This window comes from Carassius gibelio, chromosome A20 (genome assembly GCF_023724105.1).
Source record: "Carassius gibelio isolate Cgi1373 ecotype wild population from Czech Republic chromosome A20, carGib1.2-hapl.c, whole genome shotgun sequence".
Lineage (NCBI taxonomy): Eukaryota > Metazoa > Chordata > Actinopteri > Cypriniformes > Cyprinidae > Carassius > Carassius gibelio.
This window is the reverse complement of record NC_068390.1, coordinates 17,926,406-17,949,204: the sequence shown is the minus strand read 5'-3', so window position 1 is coordinate 17,949,204 and position 22,799 is coordinate 17,926,406. Positions and strand designations below refer to the sequence as shown.

The 22,799-nt window shown below is 38.1% G+C and overlaps 2 protein-coding genes across 4 annotated transcripts in view; one reads left to right on the top strand and one right to left on the bottom strand.

The window, feature by feature from the left end:
• Positions 1–6,678, top strand: part of LOC127938466 (ryanodine receptor 3-like) — a 79,827-nt gene extending 73,149 nt beyond the window's left edge. For all 3 annotated transcript variants that reach the window (XM_052535098.1, XM_052535097.1, XM_052535096.1), the window contains 16 exons: positions 43–1,346; positions 1,747–1,790; positions 1,862–2,027; positions 2,105–2,191; positions 2,294–2,488; positions 2,597–2,727; positions 3,061–3,103; positions 3,184–3,311; positions 3,390–3,450; positions 3,528–3,674; positions 3,765–3,899; positions 4,167–4,323; positions 4,486–4,550; positions 4,623–4,723; positions 4,815–4,866; positions 5,611–6,678. In XM_052535098.1, coding sequence (XP_052391058.1) covers positions 43–1,346; positions 1,747–1,790; positions 1,862–2,027; positions 2,105–2,191; positions 2,294–2,488; positions 2,597–2,727; positions 3,061–3,103; positions 3,184–3,311; positions 3,390–3,450; positions 3,528–3,674; positions 3,765–3,899; positions 4,167–4,323; positions 4,486–4,550; positions 4,623–4,723; positions 4,815–4,866; positions 5,611–5,706 — 2,912 coding nt within the window. In that variant the 3' untranslated portion in view covers positions 5,707–6,678. The remainder of the gene's footprint in view (positions 1–42; positions 1,347–1,746; positions 1,791–1,861; positions 2,028–2,104; positions 2,192–2,293; positions 2,489–2,596; positions 2,728–3,060; positions 3,104–3,183; positions 3,312–3,389; positions 3,451–3,527; positions 3,675–3,764; positions 3,900–4,166; positions 4,324–4,485; positions 4,551–4,622; positions 4,724–4,814; positions 4,867–5,610) is intronic.
• Positions 6,679–22,527, bottom strand: LOC127938467 (cell death regulator Aven). The gene is made up of 6 exons (XM_052535100.1): positions 22,261–22,527; positions 21,736–21,913; positions 7,982–8,052; positions 7,800–7,895; positions 7,413–7,710; positions 6,679–7,071 (listed from the first exon to the last, which is right to left on the bottom strand). The coding sequence occupies exons 1-6, from the start codon at positions 22,462–22,464 to the stop codon at positions 6,932–6,934; spliced, it is 987 nt and encodes a 328-aa protein (XP_052391060.1). The 5' UTR covers positions 22,465–22,527; the 3' UTR covers positions 6,679–6,931.
• Between the last annotated feature and the right edge of the window lie 272 nt (positions 22,528–22,799).

The following is a 22,799-nucleotide window of genomic DNA, read 5'->3' as shown; positions in this document are numbered from 1 at the left end:
GTTAGAGACTAGCAATGTTAAAGCATCAACTGCATGTTACAGGTAATGTGGTGAATGGAACTATCGGTAAGCAGATGGTTGACACATTAGTGGAGTCCTCCAGCAATATGGAAATGATCCTCAAGTTCTTCGACATGTTCCTCAAACTGAAGGACCTCACTACATCTGACAACTTCAAGGAGTACGACCCAGATCACAAAGGCGTTATATCCAAGAAAGAGTTTCATAAGTCTATGGATAGCCAAAAGCAATACACACAGTCTGAGATCGAGTTTCTTCTCTCCTGTGTGGAGGCAGATGAAAACGACATGTTCAACTACAAGGAGTTTGTGGAACGCTTCCATGAACCAGCCAAGGACATCGGCTTCAATGTGGCTGTGCTTCTTACTAACCTATCAGAGCACATGTCTCACGACTCACGCCTGTCCACCTTTTTAGACCTAGCTGAAAGCGTTCTCAGTTACTTTGAGCCTTACCTGGGCCGTATTGAGATCATGGGGGGTGCCAAGAGAATTGAGAGGGTTTACTTTGAGATCAGCGAGTCTAGCAGAACCCAATGGGAAAAGCCTCAGGTCAAAGAGTCCAAACGGCAATTCATCTTTGATGTGGTCAATGAAGGTGGTGAGAGTGAGAAGATGGAGTTATTTGTGAACTTCTGTGAGGACACCATCTTTGAGATGCAGTTGGCCTCTCAGATCTCTGAGCCAGATGCAGCAGAGCAACCTGAGGAGGAGGATGAGGAGGAGTTGCACAGTCTGCTTGAAGGCTTGTCTGAGGAGGAAGATGCATCTCTTGAGTCAGGCTCGGCTTTCATAGCGGCCTGCACCTCTGTGAAGAAGAGCATGTCCGATTTCCGGAAAATGTTGACATTTAAGAGTATGAGGAAACAGTTTAAGAAATTCAAGAAACTGACCATCAGGGAAATGATCACAGGGTTCTTCTCCTTCTTCTGGATGCTCTTCACCGGGTTCTTTAAAGGCATTTTTAGCATAATCTTCGGGTTCTTCCATATTATTTGGTCCTCCATGTTTGGAGGGGGTTTCGTGGAGGGTGCTAAAAACATGAAAGTGACAGATATCTTGGGTAACATGCCTGATCCAACACAGTTTGGGATCCATGGTGATGTACTGGAAATAGAAAAAAGCGAGAGCAGCGAGTTGGTGGTGTCGTCAGATATGGTGCAGATGACTGGGGCCGGTGCTGAGAAGCTGGAAGCAGATGTGGTCATGGATCTACTTAATCCAGCTGTGAAGAAGGAGGGGAAGCATGGGGCGGAACCTGGTCTGGGTGATGTCTGTGAAGTCCTGACAGAGTCTAGCGCCCCTGTTGAGAAAAAGAAGAGCCAGGTATCTTTAGACTTTAGTCTGCATACTGTAGATACCACATTGAATTTTATGTGAATGAAAATGTGGCTGTGAGGGATAGACTTGCAATTTTGACAACGGCATATAAGGCCCTAGATCACATGTAATTCTCATAACTCAATTATTTGTATTTGTGAAAGTGAACTAAGTTTTTGGAAAGATATTTCAACAGCTGAACAGGCGTGTTTTATACAACAGTACAATTCATTGAACACTGTATACATCTACCCTCCACAGCCTTGTTTTCATCTCTCTCAAAACATAGATATGGTGCTTCCCTCACTATTATTGTAGTATTTGAATCCAACATGTGATACACTGTAGTGTTTCGTGCAATTTGTAAATTTAACAAAGAATGTTGTTGTTGTATTTTCTTACACAGAAAGTAGCAGCAGAGAAGCCAGAATCCGAGCCAGAGAAAGCGGAGTAGGTTGACTAATTAGATGCTGCCTGATCATTTCTTTGTCAAATTATTCTGACACTGCAATGTTTTTCAGCTCTGAGAATCAGGAGAAGGGAGACAAGGCTAAAGAGGAAACGCCTGAGGAACCAGCAGCAGCAAAAGCAGCTCCAAGAGCCAAACGTGGCTCACCTAAGGAAGACTCTCCAGCGTTCATGGCCAGCTTCTTCGCAGGGCTTGAAGTCTACAAAACCAAAATGCTGGTAAGAAAAGCTTCAGTCACATTTTTAGTTCAAACTTGTCCCACAGAAAATTAACATTTACATTTACTTCTTTGTAGAACTACCTGGCTCGCAATTTCTACAACCTTCGTTTTCTGGCTCTGTTTGTGGCTTTTGCCATCAACTTCATCCTGCTCTTCTACAAGGTGTTTTGCAGAGAACTTTTAATTTATTAGCATTTTGAATCACCTGTTTGGTTATTTGAATAGTTGCTCTCTAAAACTCATGAATATTGCCGCTCTCTGAAGGTGACTGGAGAATTCGATGATGAGGAAGAGGGATCCTGGGATGGTGAAGAGGAGGAAGGTGACGAAGATGATGGAGGAATGGAATACTTCATTCTTCAGGAGAGCACTGGCTACATGGCCCCCACATTAACGTTCTTGGCTGTACTGCACACAATCATCTCGTTACTCTGTGTCGTTGGATATTACTGCCTTAAGGTTTATCCCGATTTCTTTCCTTTGGTTACACGAATCAGGATTAAGAACATGTCAAAGCCAGATGCTGCTCAACAGTGTCCACGTAACCTTGTTTTGTCTTCACCGTAGGTTCCTTTAGTCGTGTTCAAGCGGGAGAAAGAGATCGCTAGGACGCTTGAGTTTGATGGTTTGTATATTACCGAGCAGCCGTCTGATGATGACATCAAAGGACAGTGGGATCGTTTGGTCATTGCAACTCCGTAAGAAACACTTTAGACAGTTACTTTTATTCAGTCCCTTACTTTACATTTACATTATGGTGTCAGTTTCAAATATTATTATAGTGTAGCAATCAAAAGTACTATATACTGTAATAAAAGTGTACTTTAGCTCCACTTACATCAGTACAACAAGTAGCATCACATAATTACACATTACACTACCGTTGAAAAGTTTGAAAAGTTTTCTTTTATCCACATACTGTTCATCAGTATATCATATCCATTGTAATTCAGGACGTAATCAATGAATTAATCCACCGATCCTTCAGAACATCCTTTGAGTACTTAGAAACTTCCTTACCTGTCTTTCAGGTCCTTCCCTAACAATTACTGGGACAAGTTTGTTAAGAGGAAGGTAAGCAGAGTCACACAAAACTTGATGGTGCTTGTATTCATCCGACTGTCTGCATATCCAATTTCAACTTTGCTCTGTAGGTCATCAATAAATATGGTGACTTGTATGGGGCTGAACGCATAGCTGAACTCCTGGGTCTGGATAAGAGTGCTCTGGACTTTGATCCCACTGAAGAAGCTGTGGTAAAGGAAGCCTCCCTGGTGTCCTGGTGAGCTGACAGGACCTGAAAACATTAGGTTTGAAAGAGCATTAAAAGCACCCAGTCATGTTTTGGTTCCAATTGCAGGTTGAGCTCAATTGATACCAAGTACCACATCTGGAAAATGGGGGTGGTGCTGACAGACAACGTGAGTATGGCTCAGATCTGAAACATTAAAAAGGGTATCCTGTATCGGGACAATAACGTTTTGTCTTTCATCTCTAGTCTTACCTCTACCTGATCTGGTACACCACCATGTCTATTTTGGGACATTACAATAACTTCTTCTTTGCCGCTCATTTGCTGGACATTGCCATGGGCTTCAAGACCTTGAGGACCATCCTCTCTTCTGTGACCCACAATGGCAAACAGGTAAGTGTGATCCAGCAGGGGCTGACTGTGGGTACAGCTTTACACCAAGGTACTTCTGACCTGATGGAAATACCTTCTTTGTTTGAACAGCTGGTGTTGACGGTGGGGCTCCTGGCGGTCGTGGTCTACCTGTACACCGTGGTGGCTTTTAACTTCTTCCGCAAGTTCTACAACAAGAGCGAGGATGAGGATGCGCCTGACATGAAGTGTGATGACATGATGACTGTGAGTTTAGTTCTTCATTTTGAAAGGATCCCCGAAGTAAATTTAGTGTGTTTTTGTTCATCTGGCTGACCTGTCATCTTAGACTTATACTGACTGGATGCATTATTGCAAAATATTAAATTTGTCATTTTTTAAATGCAGAAATGCACTATTTACCATTTAATATGTCAGGTCATATCAAATGCCAATATGACTGATTGGATTTTTTTTTTTGTATACTACCCAAACTGCTTTGCTTGATCATTAAAAACTCACATGAATCCTCAGTGCTACCTGTTCCACATGTACGTGGGTGTGAGAGCTGGCGGTGGCATCGGGGATGAACTCGTGGACCCGGCCGGTGACCCATACGAGCTCTACCGCATTCTGTTTGACATCACCTTCTTCTTCTTCGTCATTGTCATTCTGCTGGCCATCATTCAGGGTACTGCTGTAGTGTGCTGCTTTAAATGCCTGATTAAACTCTTTATAAGACACACTGATCTTCAATAGCAACAAAACCACCCAACTGATCATAATCTCACAGTCAATACATGGTACATTCTGAACACCAACATAATGGTGAATGCTTTCATTTTCAAACCAGGTTTGATCATTGATGCCTTCGGTGAGTTGAGAGACCAGCAGGAGCAGGTGAAAGAGGACATGGAGGTGAGTGCTGTCACAGGTCTAAAAAAGAGCCCAGTCTGTTCCTGTTTTAACATGTTTTAATCTTGTGTGTAGACGAAATGCTTCATCTGTGGAATTGGAAATGACTACTTCGACACAACCCCGCATGGCTTTGAGACCCATACCTTACAAGAGCACAATCTGGCCAACTATTTGTGAGTAAACATTGTGTATGAAACATTTACACTGTTATAATGCTTCCTTTATCAACTAACATCTGAATATTCAAATATCCTTTTCTAACAGATTCTTCCTGATGTATCTTATCAACAAAGATGAGACTGAATACACTGGTCAGGTAATCGACGAATCCAATTAAAACTAGTGGCTTGTTTATAAAAGCAATATACACTACCTTTCAAAAGTTTGGTTTCTGTCATTTAAAATAGAAATATATATATTTCTGAAAGAACTCTTCTATGCTGCTTTTATTTGATCAAAAATGCTGTAAAAATTGTAATTGTAATTGCTCATAAGTTTACATACCCCTTGCAGAATGTGCAAAATGTTAAAACCTAAATAAGAGGGATCATGAAACGTGCATGCTATTTTTTATTTAGTACTGTCCTGAACAAGGTATTTATTTATTAGATGAATTAATGCTTAAAAAAAACATGCAATTTTCATGATCCAACATGTTTTTTTACATTCTGCAAGGGGTATGTAAACTTATGAGCCGAAAGGTAGTGTAGTGATGTCAAAACTGAATTTACTCGTTTTCACATTCACATGATCCTTCTGAAATCATGCTAATATGCTGATTTGGTGCTTAAGAAACATTTATGTTGAAAGCATTCCTTGATATTTTTGTGGTAAGATTTACATTTTCTAAGGAATCTTTGATGAATAGAGAGCAAAAGAACAGCATTTTTTTTTTTTTTTGTCAAATTATAATTGTCTTTAATGTTCAATCAATTTAATGCATCCTTGCTAAATAAAAGTATTAATTTCTTCTTTTTAAAAAAAAATATGACCCCAGACCTTTGTATGTTAGCGTATGCTATTTCATCAATTATATCTTCATATTATCCTTCTATTACAGGAATCGTATGTTTGGAAGATGTATCAGGAGAGGTGCTGGGATTTCTTCCCTGCCGGAGACTGTTTCCGGAAGCAGTACGAGGACCAGCTGGGCTAGAGAAATCACACACTCCAACCTATATGAGCTCCTAATATCCACACAAATTTTAGGACTTTGTACAAGTTGGACACAACATCCTCAACTAGCTCTCATCATAGGCTGCTCACGAATTCATCCAATCAAGAAAAACCTCAATTGTTTCTACACCACAAATGACAGCGACATACTGAGAACTCGTTGTGATCAAGCCAAAAATGTGAACTCAAGTGCAAAAAAAAAACGTAGCACACATTGCCAAATTAAGACACAAAGCCATGTTCGATTTAAAAAAAAAAAACATGCAAAATAGCCTCATTTGCTTAACTCACTAATGCACACAAACTTGTGAGATGAGATGTTAACATATTTTCATTTTTGATGTTGAATGAATGTCTACACACATATGCACAAGAATAGTATCAAGTGAGTGCCAAATAAAATTTATGCCTGTTTGATTAAAAAAAAAAAAAAAAAAAAAAAAGTAAAAATAAAAAGAGACTATGAAGAATGTGCAATGCCTTTAAAGATGGTAATCTGACTGGTGGAAAGAGAATATAATGATCATCTGCTTCAGTCCGCTAGCTGTTTCTCATGCAGAAAAGTGCCTTATGACAAGAGACTATGCAAACAGTTTGTTCCTGCTTGTATGTTTTGCTAGTTTGCATTTTACTTTAGACTATCATTGACTGTCTCATCTGGATTAGTAGTTTTGTAGCTTCAGTTGATGTTTGCTCATAAGTAAAGATTACACTGCCTTTTAAATGTTTGGTTAAGGTTAAATAACAGAAATTGTGTTTGCCTGATCATTTATAAAGTGCGATTGCAAAACAATGGGAATCTCCATACGAGGACAAAAACGATTACATTTATTGAACAGAAGTCAATCCTGTAAACTGCTGTTGTATGGCCATTTGTATTTGTGAAGTAGCTTTGGTGATTTGCATTTGTTTTGAGCAGGGGGAATGAAAATAAAGTAGCTAATGCAATAAATCCCAGTTGGTCATTGTTGGTTTTAATTGGGAGTCAAATGATGAGTGAGAATATGATGGGTGTGAAACTGTTACACAGCATTACATCAGTTTTATGAGTAATATATTGATGAAGCATTTTATGTTCCACATGCCTGAATTAGTCTTGGCTATTATAAGACTTAATGAAGTGCTGTATGATGTTCACGTCCAGACAGAAGTCTCGCTATGTCAGCATTAGCAAGCAGTGTCAGTCAGCTTCTCTGGGATCAGGTTCAGGAGATCATGCTGTCCAGCCAGTCCTCCAGATCGTCTTCTGTCACTTCCTGCTGAGTAGGTTTAGCTTCACTTTCCTCTTCTGGCTTTGTCTCTTTCATGTCAGCTATTTGATCTTTTCTCTCTTCTTCCTCCGATCCTGTCGAGGCAATAAAATCACATTTTCACATCAGTGTTCAGGAACTTACTTTGAAAAAGTTTTGGGTGTGCGTTATTTATTTTTGAAAAGTCGCTTATGCCAAGACTGGATTTATTTGACAAGTTACAGTGGGAACAGTAATATTCTGAAATATATTTACCATTATTACCATACTACTATTTTTTTTTTGTACTTTATTCCTGTGATGACAAAGCTGAATTTTCAGCAGTCAGTGTCACATGATCCTTCAGAACTCATTCTGATATTCTGACTTACTGGTCAAGAAAAAAAAGAGGAAAGTTCAAAAGACACACACACACATAAACACAATATATACCAACCTTGTACTGGGGTGTTTGGCACATCGTCTGTTGAAGCGTGGGATTCAGCTGAAGTCATTTCTGTGATGGGATTCTGTAAGTTGAGGAGAAGGTCGAGCTCCTGGTCAGCATCATCTGTGGCTGGAGGGACGGCTGTGGTGACACTGATAGACGGTGTGGTGACTGAAACAGGCTTCATGCTGCAGGAAACGTCCAGGCCTGGCTCTCGGCCTGCTGGAGAAGCTTTCAGTCCAGCTGTTAGAGTCGAGTCAGTTCTCCGTGGCACTGTCACGGACGGCAGTTCAACAGGAGTCGTCACCTGAAACAGATTCAATCGCTAGTACTACATTCTTTACAGGTACAACTAAGTGTTTCATAGTATTCCAACAAGAAAGGTGACTGAATCACCTGCACAAGCTCAGCCTCCAGGTTCAGTCTCGTGTGCAGTGGAAGCTCTTGAAGTGACTGAGTTAAAGCTGGCAGGTCTATAAACAGAGCTGGAATCTAAAGAAATCCACCGTGTGAGCGTATTTCCTCAATAGGATTTCAATGATTGTGCTGGAAAACTATTTATGAAATGACTTATGCACCTGATTTTTTGCCAGTGAGTCCATCTCCCAGTCCTTCTCATCAGAGAACCTGAACTGTGTGAACGAGTCCCCTAAAACAGAAAAACAGATAATACATAATAAAATAATAATAAAAAATTACTTAATTTATATTGAAAAATAGAACTGAACCCAAGTACAAAAAGTGAGTCAGCAGCTAATGTCTTCGTTTTATTTCAGCACTTTCAGGAAGCTTTGACTGAATTTAGTTAGAATTAGCGATATGCCACTTTTAGTTCTTTTTTTAATGTAGTATTTCTTTTTTATCTTTCATATAAAAAAGTAAAAAGTCTAAATTAACATAAATATGTATTATTAATATTTAACAGTACATTTATATTAATATTATTAAATGTTATGAAAAATATATTGTGAATAATAATAATAATACTTGGTTTAATTTAATATATAAAATCAATATTATAAAAATAATGTAGACCACATTATGTACACTGTTAAAAAATATATTCAAAAAAATACTAAAGCTGGTCTATTTTAGTATTATTCATATTTTTATTTAATACTTAGCTTTAGCTTTATTTTAATTAATTTTAGTCATTTCAAGTTTGTTTTGTGTTTTTATGTACAAGTACCGGTATTTTTTAAGCTTTAACATTTTTTATTAGTTTTCATTAACAATAACCACTGTATTATAGCTCACTCTGTATTGCAGTAACAAGCATTAATCATATTTAAAACTCGTTTTCAATTATCTTAGTTCAATCTTAACTAGGACATAATAACACAGCCAAGAAAACCAACTCTCAGATCTCCATGTTGTAAACGGTGTTCACTGCACACCTTCACAGCAGAAGCTGAACACGTGTCATCTTTTGAAGTCACTTTCACCTTGACACAAGCAGCGTGAGTTCTGAGGCGGCAGCAAGTTGGGACAGCTGAAGAAAGGAGCCGTGGGTCTGTCACGCACAGCTGTCCCAGCCAGGGTGAAGCACAATACTCTCCGTCTCCCGCCTCTTTCACTAAAGACACACTTGCCAACTGCAGTTGGCCAAACTGACACGGATGATATAGAGCAGGGTCTCAAGGTCAAGAGGAGCGATCCTGCTTCAAAAGAGCACTTCAGAAGCATTCTGCCACTTCATTTAATAAGTGTTAAACAGATAAAGAAAACACTTTAAGATGAACAGCTGCAACTAAAAAAAACATTACTATTTAATATTGTCTACAGAGCATGCACTGACTCAGAAGCGACGTCACAGGAAACAAGATTCGTGTTAAAGCGGAGCAGACTGGCAAGCACGCAGTGCTGATGTGATCAGTGTAGAAGCGCTGTTATGAGTGGGCTGTGGAGCTGCGGACAGGAGATGCCGTCCAGGCGATTTCATCATGTTTCCTTCACTGGCAGTGACAGCGCCATGAAAACTGCTGCCATAACAATGAGCAAAGGTTCTGTCAGCATGTGCGCCGAGGCTCAATGTAGCTTTAGTGGTGTTCAGTAGGTATAGAAAAAATAGAGTGTATTGGCTGATGTCAAAAGTATTTATTTATAAAAAATAATTATTTTTATGTTATGGCTGATAAACTGTCAAATGTAACTGAGCGTTAGTACAGATTAGGAATACTGATATTCAGTGCTACAGCATGACTGCATGCATTTGTCTTTTATTCAAACATCTGATAAAATAAAAGCTTTTGTGCATAATGGGCAAATCTCAATTTAACATGACGAGACTATAATTAATTAAAAGCAGTTTACTCAATTATTTACTCAGTCATTCCAGGTCATATTTCACCCCAAAATCAAAAGTAAAAAATACAATATGCTGCATAAAGAAAGTGTATATGTTTTACAGGAATGTGAATCAAATGCTGTGAACAAACAAATGTTCTAATTCTTTCAGTTTAAACTACGGTAAAATTCAAATAGTAGTAAAAATAAAATAACCTTTTCATTTTTTAAGAATGTTGTTTTTCATTTCAAATGAATGATAAATAACTTTTCAAACTCGGGTCTAACTTCTAAATTAGGAAAAAAAATTCTTAAAAAAATGACATTGGACATCGGATGTACACGTCAAATGAATAACCAAAAGCAACTGGTAAATGGAAAGAAAATAAGAGTTGAAAATGGTTAAGAATTTTGTAAATTGCTTATAAAATGATATATAATATGTTAACTTAAGTAACTTTTTAAACATGAATTAAATAAGCTTAATTCAGTTAATCACAATAACAAAATATTAAATAGGTTCCTCACACAGAGCTATCATATATTCTATATGAATATAGTGCACAGACAGATAATTTCCAGAACTGGCTTGAAGCGGCCTCCAATGCTGGCCTATTAAAAAAAAATAAACTAGTTGATATTGAGAATGTGCATCCCTACTTCTTACATAACCTACTAACATATACGCAATAAACAGATAAAAATGGCTGATGTGACAAACCATAAGTCGACAGTAGCAGCTCTGGTGCAGGGCTGGCATAATGTCAGTGTGACAGATGTGTGCCTCTCTGCAGGCTGCCGTCCTCTGAATGAGGGAGAGCGGCGGCACAGGAAGCAGCGCTACAAGTACAGGTCATTTCCTCCCAGAGAGTGGCATCACGCATGCAGCCTGCCAGCCCAAATCTGGCTAGCGTTCTTTGCTTTTTCAAGGGCCCTGTAAAACACTGACACCAGGACCACAGAATGTTGTGGACCTACAAGCCCAACACCATTCGACAGAGCATGAACACTGCTACTCATTAAATGGCACTTTTGGAAGAAGCTGCTAATTTGCTTTGTCGCCAATTAACACAAAGCAACTGCATAATGAACGGAACCATCAAAATAAATCAGTCTGTGGTGATTGCAATTAAAACATTTCAAGCCGAGAATTCTAAACAATAAGACTGTTATTTACTATACGCTTCGACACAGCTGCCAAGGACAACACCAACAGTCTCCTATTAGTGTCTAGACTTGAAAGGAAAGACTTGGTTCATTTGAAAACACCTCTTTAAATGTGACACTGCTTGGACAGTTGTGTGGAATGTGTGAAAATATTTTCCCTCAAATCATTAAAAGTCTAAGCTCTGCTTTCGGTTCTGATCAGTTAGCTTGAAAGATACTGAACAAACTGTTGTGTAACCTTCAAATCATTAGGTTTATAAAGTGGTCTGAGCTTCCTAAACCAGAAAAAGAGGGGGGGGGGGGAAAGCACATCTATTCAGATAAATGGCAGTAAGTAATTGGACCATAAATTACAAGAAAGAAAGAAAGAGAAGAACCAACAGCGGAGGTTATTCAGAGTTCTTTTCAGAATCCAACCTGAACTAGATTACAAGGGTAGTAGTATTCTGCTTTCATGTTCACATTCAACTTAAAAACCACTCAAAGTTACATAACTCTCATTGTGTCTGTGTGTGCACCTTCTACAAGTGGGGCTGTATTGCAGCTGGGACGCTGGGCTGAACTGATCATCAGATACGCAGACAGCTGTGGCTCATCTTAATAGGGATTTAGAAGAGTCATTTATTTCCATAGAGATGAATCAAGCACTCAATGTGCAAGGAGGTGGTTTTCCTCATGATGAACACAAAGAAAACACACTGCAGCAAGGAGAAGCACCTTCAGAAACAACATTTAAGAGAGGAAAATATTATATAAATGTAAATATTACAAAGATATTATAATATTATAAAATTATAACATTCAAATTAACATAATAATAAAAGTAATAATAAATGAATCAAGATCAAATGACTTAACCATTGTGCTCTGCCAAAAATCTTTTACTTAATTTGGTGTTCCTGGTGAAAAATGATCAGCCTTTTAAATACTTCTTTTAAATCTCTTAGTATGCTATATTATATCACCAAATCTTTCTTTCAAATAGCACAGGTTGTGCATTTCTTTTTGGAATCGTAGAATCTGGAATAAAAAGATTGAAGTCAATTATAGAAGCAAAACAAGTTTTTATTTGTAGGCTGGTCATTTTTGAACAGAAACACTGCACGTGTAATAAAGGTGGGGGTGGGGGAATCCTAAAAAAGTAAAAAAAAAAATTAAAAAAAAAGCCAAAAAATAAATACAAATAATTTAGCCTAATGCAATAACATTTACTAGGATTTTTGGGAAAACGAAAATCCTCTTCAGCTCATAATGACCAGAACATGACATAAGGGTTTAAATAATACATTTTATTTAATTACTTAAAATAATATTTCTATATTGTTTTTACATTTCTTTTAATACTTAAAAAAATAGTGTCATATCTTTAGCTTTTTTTTTATCATTTATGTAAACCAATTGGAATTACAATTGTATTTGAAATGTTCTATATAAATAAACTTGCCATTAATAAATGTATTATTTATAAGAGTAATGTATTTGTTTACTTAATATTTGATATAGATTTAATAACTGTGACATGATAATAACACTGTTTTAGATCATTCAAAACCAAAATACAAAATTTGGACTGCAATCAATTTCGAGACAGATCTAAGTGAGTGTGAGTACCAATGGCATACAAAAATATCTTGATTAATTTTATTTTTTATCTCTTATGATAGACCTCCCAACCCAGAATCGATACTACAGAGGAATAAATTGAAGTATTTTAATGACAACACCCATTAAAAACTTCATGGACTTCATGACCCAAATAACAACACTGCCCCAAATAATGCATCTCAGGGCATACATGAACCCAAAGGGACAATCAGAATCATTTCCTGGCAGCATTATAAAACAGGATCATTGGGGACATAATATTGGACCATTCGGGCTATTTATATCTAAAAGCTATCACTACACAACCATACATATGCAAAAGTGTCACTTGAACCTTTAACCTGTAAACACAGTTTGAAAAAAGCTGCCACATTTCAGTGATGTGACAAAAGGGAACAATCGTCTCTCAGCGACAGGAACTCACAAGGAGTAACTTACAGTGGACAGATGAAAAGATAGAGAAAGCCAATATGGAAATAATTAAAAACAATTGGCATCTGTTGCTCTTCCAAACACTCATAAAGGTGTCTGAAGGTACAAAATAGTTTTAAAATAATGAGCCTCATGCAAATTGCCCAGGCGTAATGGTAACAACAGCAGAGAGAGAGGAGAGCGAGTGAAGAGAGACACACAGTCATTAACACAGTGGCTGTTATCGTTGCGTGTTATTGCAGAGATGACATTCTGATACTCTGTGTGGGTGCAAACACAAACCCCCGCATCATAATTACTGTCCAATGCTAGATGCAGGGGACTACAGTCACAGTATGTGCGTGATCAGAAAACACTGGCACACAGCGCAGGTACTGAGCATTTAAGTGAAGACAGATCCAGTATTCTTACAGAAACACCAGTTTGTGCTTAAAAAACAAAAACACACTTTGTGCGATCATACTGAGCAGGCTGCAGACAACTTCCCTTTTGAAAAAGCTTCACTTCTATACAGCTGTAGCTACATATTTGGAGTATGATTTCTCCTGTGGCACATGGGCTTAAATCAACTGGGCTCAGATTCGGAAAAAACAAAGATGTAAAATTAATATCCTATAATCACCAATCAATCAATTCAATGGCTGAGTCTGTGCAAGATAAGACTGTTGCTTTCCAACAAGAGGTATGAGGGTATTAGAGACTATATAGAGTGCTTTGGCCCACCAGGGTACAGTCATTTTTGGTCCAGCTGGTGAAACTGACAGTACCAGGTGGAGGTCCAAGGAACTCAAATATAGGAGAGAATGTCAGGAGGAGGGGCAGTTTCCTACAGGTGCAGTGTCATTGGTAATGAATTAGCATGTCTTTCCCTCTCTGCAGGGTCACAGACACAAAGAAGTGCGGTCAACAGCTGAACAAGATCATGAAATTCAGGCAACATTTAGTATTAAAGGGATAGTTCACCCAAAAATGAAAATTTCATGTTCTTCAGTTTACCCCCAGGGCATCAAAGATGTAGGTGACTTGTTTCTTCAGTAGAACACAAACTGAGATTTTTAAGTCAAACCGTTGCAGTCTATATCTTATAATGTAAGTCGATGGGAATCACGGCTAAAAACATACAAAAAAAACAAACAAAAGCAAACTAAACCCTGCGGCTCGTGATGATACATTGATGTGTAAAGACACAAAATGATCGGTCTGTGCAAGAAACTGAACAGTATTTATATAGTTTTTTTCTTCTGATTCACACAAATTGCTCAGTAGAGTTCTGACAGTTCGGACTTTGTGTAAATCAGAGGTAAAAAAAAAACAAAAGCATTATAAATACTGTTCAGGTTCTTGCACAGACTGATCGTTTTGTGTCTTTACACATCAATGTATCGTCACGAGCTGCAGGGTTGAATTTTTAGCTGTGATTCCCATCCACTTACATTCTAAGAGTGATAGACTGCAATGGTTTGGCTTAAAAATCTCCGTTTGTGTTCTGCTGAAGAAACAAAGTCACCTACATCTTGGATGCCCTGGTGGGAAGCAGATAAAAAAGTTTGGGTGAATTATCCCTTCAAGTCACTGCTCTCTCTGCAAGAGTAAACCAAGTATGTGGTGTGTAGGGCTGAGTTGTGTCTGCTGGCCGTCTGAGACCCAGCGAAAACATACTTCATTACGGCAGACACACAGATGCAGGCAAACGTCGCGGAGCTGTCACTATATATCTATTGTCTTCGTTATTAGTCCTCCTCCAGGGTACATGATACAGCTCATATCCTCCATTATGATCTCATTATAATCAATAAACTTGGAGGCCTGGAAATCCTGCCCTACATGGCAATATCTTACATGAGCCATTTCTTTTCAACCTGACTGTACGACATGAACATGTGATATTGTGCTGCTCCTGACAAAAAGGAAAAAGGTGAAAAGAAACGACCTGATTGGTCGATCTGGACTTAATCCCAGCTCAGACAACCCTTTTCCAAACACACAGTGCAAAAGAAACAGATTAATGGTGCCCACGCTGTCCTCGCTCAGCCCCTGAGCTTCCTGCACTTAGGACAAACTTCATGTTTACTATTAACTCTGTGTGCATTTAATCAGTTTCTTTTCATTGATCATTCAAGGCTTCCTTTGATGGCCTGTGATGCAACTAATTACACCCATGCAGCTGTGAGAGCAGAATTAGAGGGATCAAACCACACTTCTATAGTCCAGTCATCTTCATATGAAAATTCATTCAAGCTAACCTCTTAAAATAGCACAAGTGCAGAATTGATACACTTGTTTAAAGGTTCTGAGTTGATAAGATTTAAAATATATATTTAAAAGGACGTCTCCTATGCTCATCGAGGATGCATTTATTTGATAAAAAAAATACAGTAAAAACAGTAATATTATGACATTTGATTACAAATTAAAATCTAGTTTATTCCTGTGATGTGGAAGCTGGGTTTCCAGCATCATTCCTCCAGTCTTCAGTGTCACATGATCCTTCAGAAATCATTCTAAAATGCTGCTTTGCTGCTGAAGAATCATTATTATCAACGTTAAAAACAAATGTTAATGCAAATCATTATTTTGTATCAATTAAATGCATATAAATATAAAATTATTTTCAAAACTTTCTTTAAAAATTTTTAACACTATAATGAATTTAAAAAAAGACTAGAATTAATTTTGTAAATTTGAGGTGGGGCTATTCATTTGGCCAACAACTGCAGATGAGATATTTTTTGAAAACACCAAACAGTGAAGCGAGTGGAACAAACACTTCTTGAACACCAGACAATTAATGCAAAAACTACTGTATGAGTATATATAAAAATCAATTCGCCAGGAAACTCAATAGCTTGTAATATTTTTGATGACTATTTTACTTTGATTTGAGCTGAAGTAGCGCTCACAGACATACCAAAAGTCATGAAATGACCCTCTCGCTTCAGTAATTCCTGATAACCCATCCTTTCCACCCACCGATTTGCTCACAGCCACGCTATCTGTGTCAAATGAGAGTAATTAATGCCTCCATTATGTTTCAGTGAGCATCATACCACCCCTTCACACACCCCCACTGTCTACAGTACGAGCATGAACGGTCTAACCTTCATCCCCTCATTTCTGCTTCAGTTCAGCCCCCCGCTCTTCTCCTCTTCCTCCTCCCATTCTCAGCGTCTGCCTGTTGTTCACTGCCCCAAATCATGACGATCATCTCAGCCCAGTGGGAATGACCTCCTCCGAGCCATTCACATCTGTGTCTTTCAGTGCATCCACAGGAGCAGCACATATTCATCCAGAGAAACAGCGGCAGCAGCATTTCCCCATCACCGTCCACCACCGAGAGAAAAAGAGATGCTTAACACTCGATTTGATGGACTTTGGTGTGGTTGTCACAACTTGAGACGGAGCTTTTTACTTTGATTCTTCCATGAGAAAAGCCTTCCAAAAACAAAGGAGAACATGTTCCTACCACTTTGAGGATTATAGAATTTACTGGATGAAGAGAGTGATGGATGACAGTCTGACTAAGCCAGATCTCTAGACGGAATTCAAGGCTGAATGATGAAAAGAGTGAGTACTGAAGACACATATGAATTATAATAAGAAAAAGTAGTAAATACTAGTGGGCAATTTAGTGGTCTGAATATTAGGTGAACATTATAAAAAAAAAGACAACTGATATCACTGACTGACATTTTTAAATTTATTATGTTTCATTTTCATCACCCACATGTTGAACCTGTGGAACACAAAAGCAGATATTCTGGAGAAAAAAAAAAATCTGTGTTAAGGAGATCCCAGAGATCCACTGAAAATGATTTAAATAGATAGTAAAAGCAGTATTTGTGAAGATCAGATAAACAACAAAAAAAGTATAGAATGTGAAGTGTAAAAAGATTAAATAAATCAATATATGTGCTAATGCTATGATCTATAATCAATGTAATAAACATATAATTTCAATGAGGTTCAATTTGTTAACATAAGTTAATGCACTAGCCATTACCAATAATTTTGCATCTATTTAACCAGGTTAATATTATTTTTATTTTTTATTTTACATATACTAATAATTTAACATAATATAAATCAACATTAATGTAATGTGACTAAAGGCTGTAAAAATGTGTTAAATAATTATTAAAAAAATAACTTTGTGTGGTAAATATTATATCATAAATATTATTATATCTGCAAACACACTAATTTTTAATTACATGTAAATACAGGTTTGTATTATCTGTGAATACAATATTCTGCACTATGTTTATTATGGTTCCTTACCCGAAACCAGAAATCAATGCAAAGCATTCTGAGGGAGCTTCTCGTCATTTTCATCTGAAGGAGATCATTATTACAAGACAGCAACTACCATATTCTTCCTCACAGTCTGTCTTCAAACCATTGTGAATTTCGGGTTTATACGGAGCAAAAAAAGAAAAGAAAAGCGCCCTAGTTCTTAAGCATTGTCCTATGAAGCTGGCCCCTAGCAACAAGTTCACCGTTAGAGTGACAAGGACTGGATGATGCTACCCAAATTCAAAGATGTTATTGAGAGGATCTGACAGATTAATCTCCAATCAGATGTGAAATTAGATTTACTAAAATTACCCATCTGTGAGACAGTAATTTGCACACTAAAAAAAAAAAAAAAGCCTCTCAACAAACAGATTTGAAGTTATGTGACAGATGTAGATTTCTTTACAGTGACTGCCTAAAAGATTGGGCTCCTGGACACCATAACTTGACATGGATAATAACAGATCATGGCAAATTTGCAGCTGAATAAAAATTCATACCATATGGAATATTGTCTCAGTTGCATATGATATTGCTACAGCCATTTTAGAAGGCAAAATTAGTTTTCTATGCATTAGCATTTCCACACTTAAACTGATTAAACACAAAAAACTTCCTTGTGGGCAACAAACAGGAGCAAGCACCTGGTATGATGAAGAAGAAAACTCATCTGCTAATGTATCTGTTTCTTTTCTTATTTGCATAAAGCAATAAGGATGCAGGAGAGCATAAAATGATTACAAGTTTTTTTTAAAGGAACAATGAAAATTGCATCATCATTTAATCACCCTCATATCATTCCAAGCCTGTAGGAATTTGAGGGTGACTTAAATGACTACAATTTGAATTTTTAGGCAAACCAGTCCTTTAAAGAATGCAGATTAAGTTATGGTTTTGGTAATATGTGAGAAAACTCAAGGGCAAGGGAAGGATGTTCCCCCACTTTATTCCACTCCCCGGTGAAAGCTGAATTACACTCATTTTGTACCTAATCAGTCAGTTACCACCCCAGTCACTAATCAGAGCCTGCTGGCAGGGTCATAATGAGATAAAGGGCAGTATGTTGAGTATCGCAGGGGGAGGTCGGGCAACTTTGAAAGACGTGGAGCTGAACAAACCGGAATAGCCTTCTTTCTATTTATAACTAAGCCGAAGTCATTATATTGCAATATTTGACCAATAGGTGTGACCATATTTATTGTATATATCTTGCAAAGTAAAACAAATTATTTAAATATATTTTTCACAGTTAAAATTTGAAAGACAGAAAAGATTCTTCTTCAAAGTGGTCAAGCGAAAGCACTGAACCATTTTAAAGTCCTATAATGAACACCAGCTTTCTTTTGTTGTTGTCATATGACAAACAAGTGGAGCGGCACAACCACATCATTTTGATGGACAAGCTGTCATACACAATTACAGAAGTCATGGATACAATACTTGCTCTGGAGAGCAGATACAAATTCCACCCACATATACAGGGATCAGCAAGTTTGAACCACTGATGACTAATCGTAAATGTGCAGGAGAAAAAGTGGAGGGCAACAAAACAGATCAAGTGCTCCGATTTTGTGTGGAGTACAACTTTAATGTTTTGGCCACAACAAACAGAAAAAGATTGCTGCTAACAACTGACAATTCCTGGTATGCATGTTTGCACAGAGATGCATGAGTGAGATAGATATATAAATATATATATATATATATATACACACACACACATACAGTGCTGGTCATATAATTAGAATACCATCAAAAAGTTGATTTCACTAATTCCGTACAAAAAGTGAAACTTGTATATTATATTCATTCATTACACACAGACTGATATATTTCAAATGTTTATTTCTTTTCATTTTGATGATTATAACTGACAACTAAGAAAAATACTAAATTCATATTTTTTTCAAATTTCAAAATGTTAATATTACTTAAGACCAATACAAAGAAAGGATTTTTAGAAATCTTGGCCAAATGAAAAGTATGAACATGAAAAGTATGAGCGTGTACAGCACTCAATACTTAGTTGAGGCTCCTTTTGTCTGAATTACTGCAGCAATGCGGCGTGGCATGGAGTCAATCGGTCTGTGGCACTGCTCAGGTGTTATGAGAGCCCAGGTTTCTCTGATAGTGGCCTTCAGCTCTTCTTCATTGTTGGGTCTGGCATATCGCATCTTCCTCTTAACAATACCCCATATATTTTCTATGGGGTTAAGGTCAGGTGAGTTTGCTGGCCAATTAAGAACAGGGATAACATTGTCCTTAAACCAGGTACTGGTAGCTTTGGCACTGTGTGCAGGTGCAAAGTCCTGTTGGAAAATAAAATCTTCATCTCCATAAAGTTGGTCAGCTGCAGGAAGCATGAAGTGCTCTAAAACGTCCTGGTATACGGCTGTGTTGACCTTGGACCACAGAAAACACAGTGGACCAACACCAGCAGATGACATGCAGCCCCAAACCATCACTGACTGTGGAAACTTTACACTGGACCTCAAGCAACGTGGATTGTGTGCCTTTGCCTCTTTACCTCCAGACTCTGGGACCCTGATATCCAAAGGAAATGCAAAATTTACTTTCATCAGAGAAAATAACTTTGGACCACTCAGCATCAGTCCAGTCCTTTTTGAAGCGAGACGCTTCTAACACTGTCTGTTGTTCAAGAGTGGCTTAACACAAGGAATGCGACAGCTGAAACCAATGTCTTGAATACGTCTGTGCGTAGTGGTTCTTGAAGCACTGACTCCAGCTGCAGTCCACTCTTTGTGAATCTCCCCCACATTTTTGAATGGGTTTTTTTTTCTCAATCCTCTCCAGGGTGCGGTTATCCCTATTGCTTGTACACTTTTATGTATACATTTATCCTATAATGGTGATGGCAAGAGAGTGGTGGAAAAAAAACAACAACAGTCGCATCTGCTACATGACAATAGGGTACACCAGCGAAAAGAAAAAAAAAAACACCAGCGGGAATACTTGAAACATGTCAACTCATTTACGCCGACATCACCTTATTGTGTCAGTATCTGGGAAAAGAGGAAAAAAAGAGAAACATACACGCAACAAACTATCCCCGCAGCATTTAGTCAGACATTTCCAACTGACTCAAACAGGGCAAAAGACATCACCGCGGCGATTGGTAGGCTTACGTTACATTTACGTTATAGCCGCGGATATGAGACTACTATTTACCATTCATTCTGTCATCACCATTATAGCTTACAGGGAATCCAAAGTGCACCCAAACACCAGACCTGTTGGTTATTGGAGGATCTTCTATTTCTGGTCTGTTAAATGCATTAGACATTTTGCAACGAGCCTTCAGCGCGTACTGAGTGAGCGAGCGACGTAGGGGCCGTTCATATATCGCGCCTAAAAATGCGTGGAAAACGCTAGGCGCGTCTTTCTCCTCCTTTCCAAAGCGCTCGGGCAGAAGCGCCCCTGAGGCATCTGCCTTTGCTAAGCAACAATGACGTGCTCTCTCAGTGAAGATGCGGAAATTTCAGCAAAGGATAAATGGATTTGCAGCTCTAAAAATCGCTTGCAGTAGGCTAGCTCTGCTACTAAATTTATTTCAATACTGCAATCCATATACAACTATGATCAGCTGTTTCTTCATCTTGGCTGAACTTTCAACGTTGTTACGGGAAAGGATGAAGCTGATTGGTTAGTTCTTGTCACATGACCCGCGGTGCACTTGCGGCATTCTGAAAAGTTGAGATGTTTTTACATTTTGCTGTATCTAAAACGTACCGAACCGAACCGTGACATCAGTGTATTGTATCGAACCGAACCGTGAATTTTGTGAACCATTACACCCCTAATATATATATATATATATATATATATATATATATATATATATATATATATATATATATACACACACACTCATATATATATATATATATATATATATATATATATATATATATATATACCGGTGACACAAATATATCTCATGAATATCAATGTGGCTTTTGAGGAAGCGGATTAGGGAAATTAGAGGCAAATTGAGCAAAGAAAATTCCCTCAAGAGAATAGCGTAATGTTAACTTATTCTGCACTTACACTGGATTAAGGCTCATTAAAGAACAAAAGTCTCTGTGATGGTTCTTTTTTAATAATTAGACAGTTGTGTGTTAATGACCTGCCCTTGAACAAAATGTACACTCTCTGTATTAACTTCGCGGACATAAATAAATGGGTAACAAAAAATGTCCATTACATCGATCTCCACAGTTCTTAAAAAAAAAATTTAATTCAAACTTTGAACCGTGTGGTTAGTAATGGTAGTTCACTGTGCTATTTGTAAACATGGCAAAACTGTTGCTTATGAGAAGAGTCTATTAATCAATACAACCGTGCAACAGAAATAGAGCTTTGCCCTTCTCATTGCCCTTTCATATGCCAATAGCACACAGCAGGACAGCTGGTTAACACCAGTGTTGTTCTACATTAATTTTGGTTTTGATCTCTTGCCTGCATGAGCTCAATCGGAGGCACGAGGGAAATATGACACAGATCTAAGTGGGTACTAGTCATGTCTTACCAGCTGAAGTGAGGAGGACATGATAGTCTGTGCCTCTCTGCGCAGGAACATCTTCATTAATTTCTTCTTTCTCAGATTCCTTATAACGGTCCCAGTTGGATGCAAGCTTTCGTCTAGAGAAGGTCTTGTCCTCTTCCTCTTGCTCAAAGTTTTCTTTGTTCTCATTGTCATCTTGATTCTGGAAAGTGATCAGAAAAAGGATGACAGTGAACAAGCATGACATAACCCAGTTGTTTTATTAGATTAATGAAAACCTTAAAAGTTAACCACAGTCAACATTTTATTGTACAGCACAGTTACTTATTACCATAAATTAATAATTGATCAAATGAACCTCATTAAAACAGTGTGAGAGACTCTCTGAATGCTTGTCACTTTTTTCATGCCATTTGTGTCTATTAATACCAGTTTTATTATGATAAAAATAAACGCAATTATTTGACCCAACGTAACGTATTTCCAGTGATTATGGTACTTCTGCAGAAACTATGGTTGCCGTGGAGATTTTTAAAGGGTGTCACTCACTCGTCGAAAGTCTCTAAAGTCTGCAGGAGGTCCAAACTCGCGCCCTCTTCCTCTACGATGATCTCGTTTGCCTCTTCCACGATGGTGGGGTCCTCCTCTTCCGCGACCCCTGTGCTCTCCTGAACCGCTGGTCTCAGCATCACCTCCACCTCCACCTCCACCTCCTCTTTTCCAATGCCCACCGCGTCCCCGTCTGCCTTCCATAACTGAAAATGAAATTTAGTCTAGAGAACTAATTTCGACTCGAGGCTGTAATCGTGTAACACCACAACAGTTGTTACACTTAAAAGAGAACCCTTTTCACTGGGGAAACGTTCCGCCCGTCCAACTAGTTCCGCCTAATGGTAAATGCGAGTTCAGTTTATCGAATGACAAATGTGCATCAGATCTAAAATGCTGAGGGAAACATGTATAAGTGTGAATACTATCAAAAACCGTAGCACCAGTGGTGTGTGGGGCATGTGAGATCTGACTCGATACTCGATTCGTAAAGAAAATGTAAATTACATTATATTTTGAAGGGTGAATTCTTTGACTTA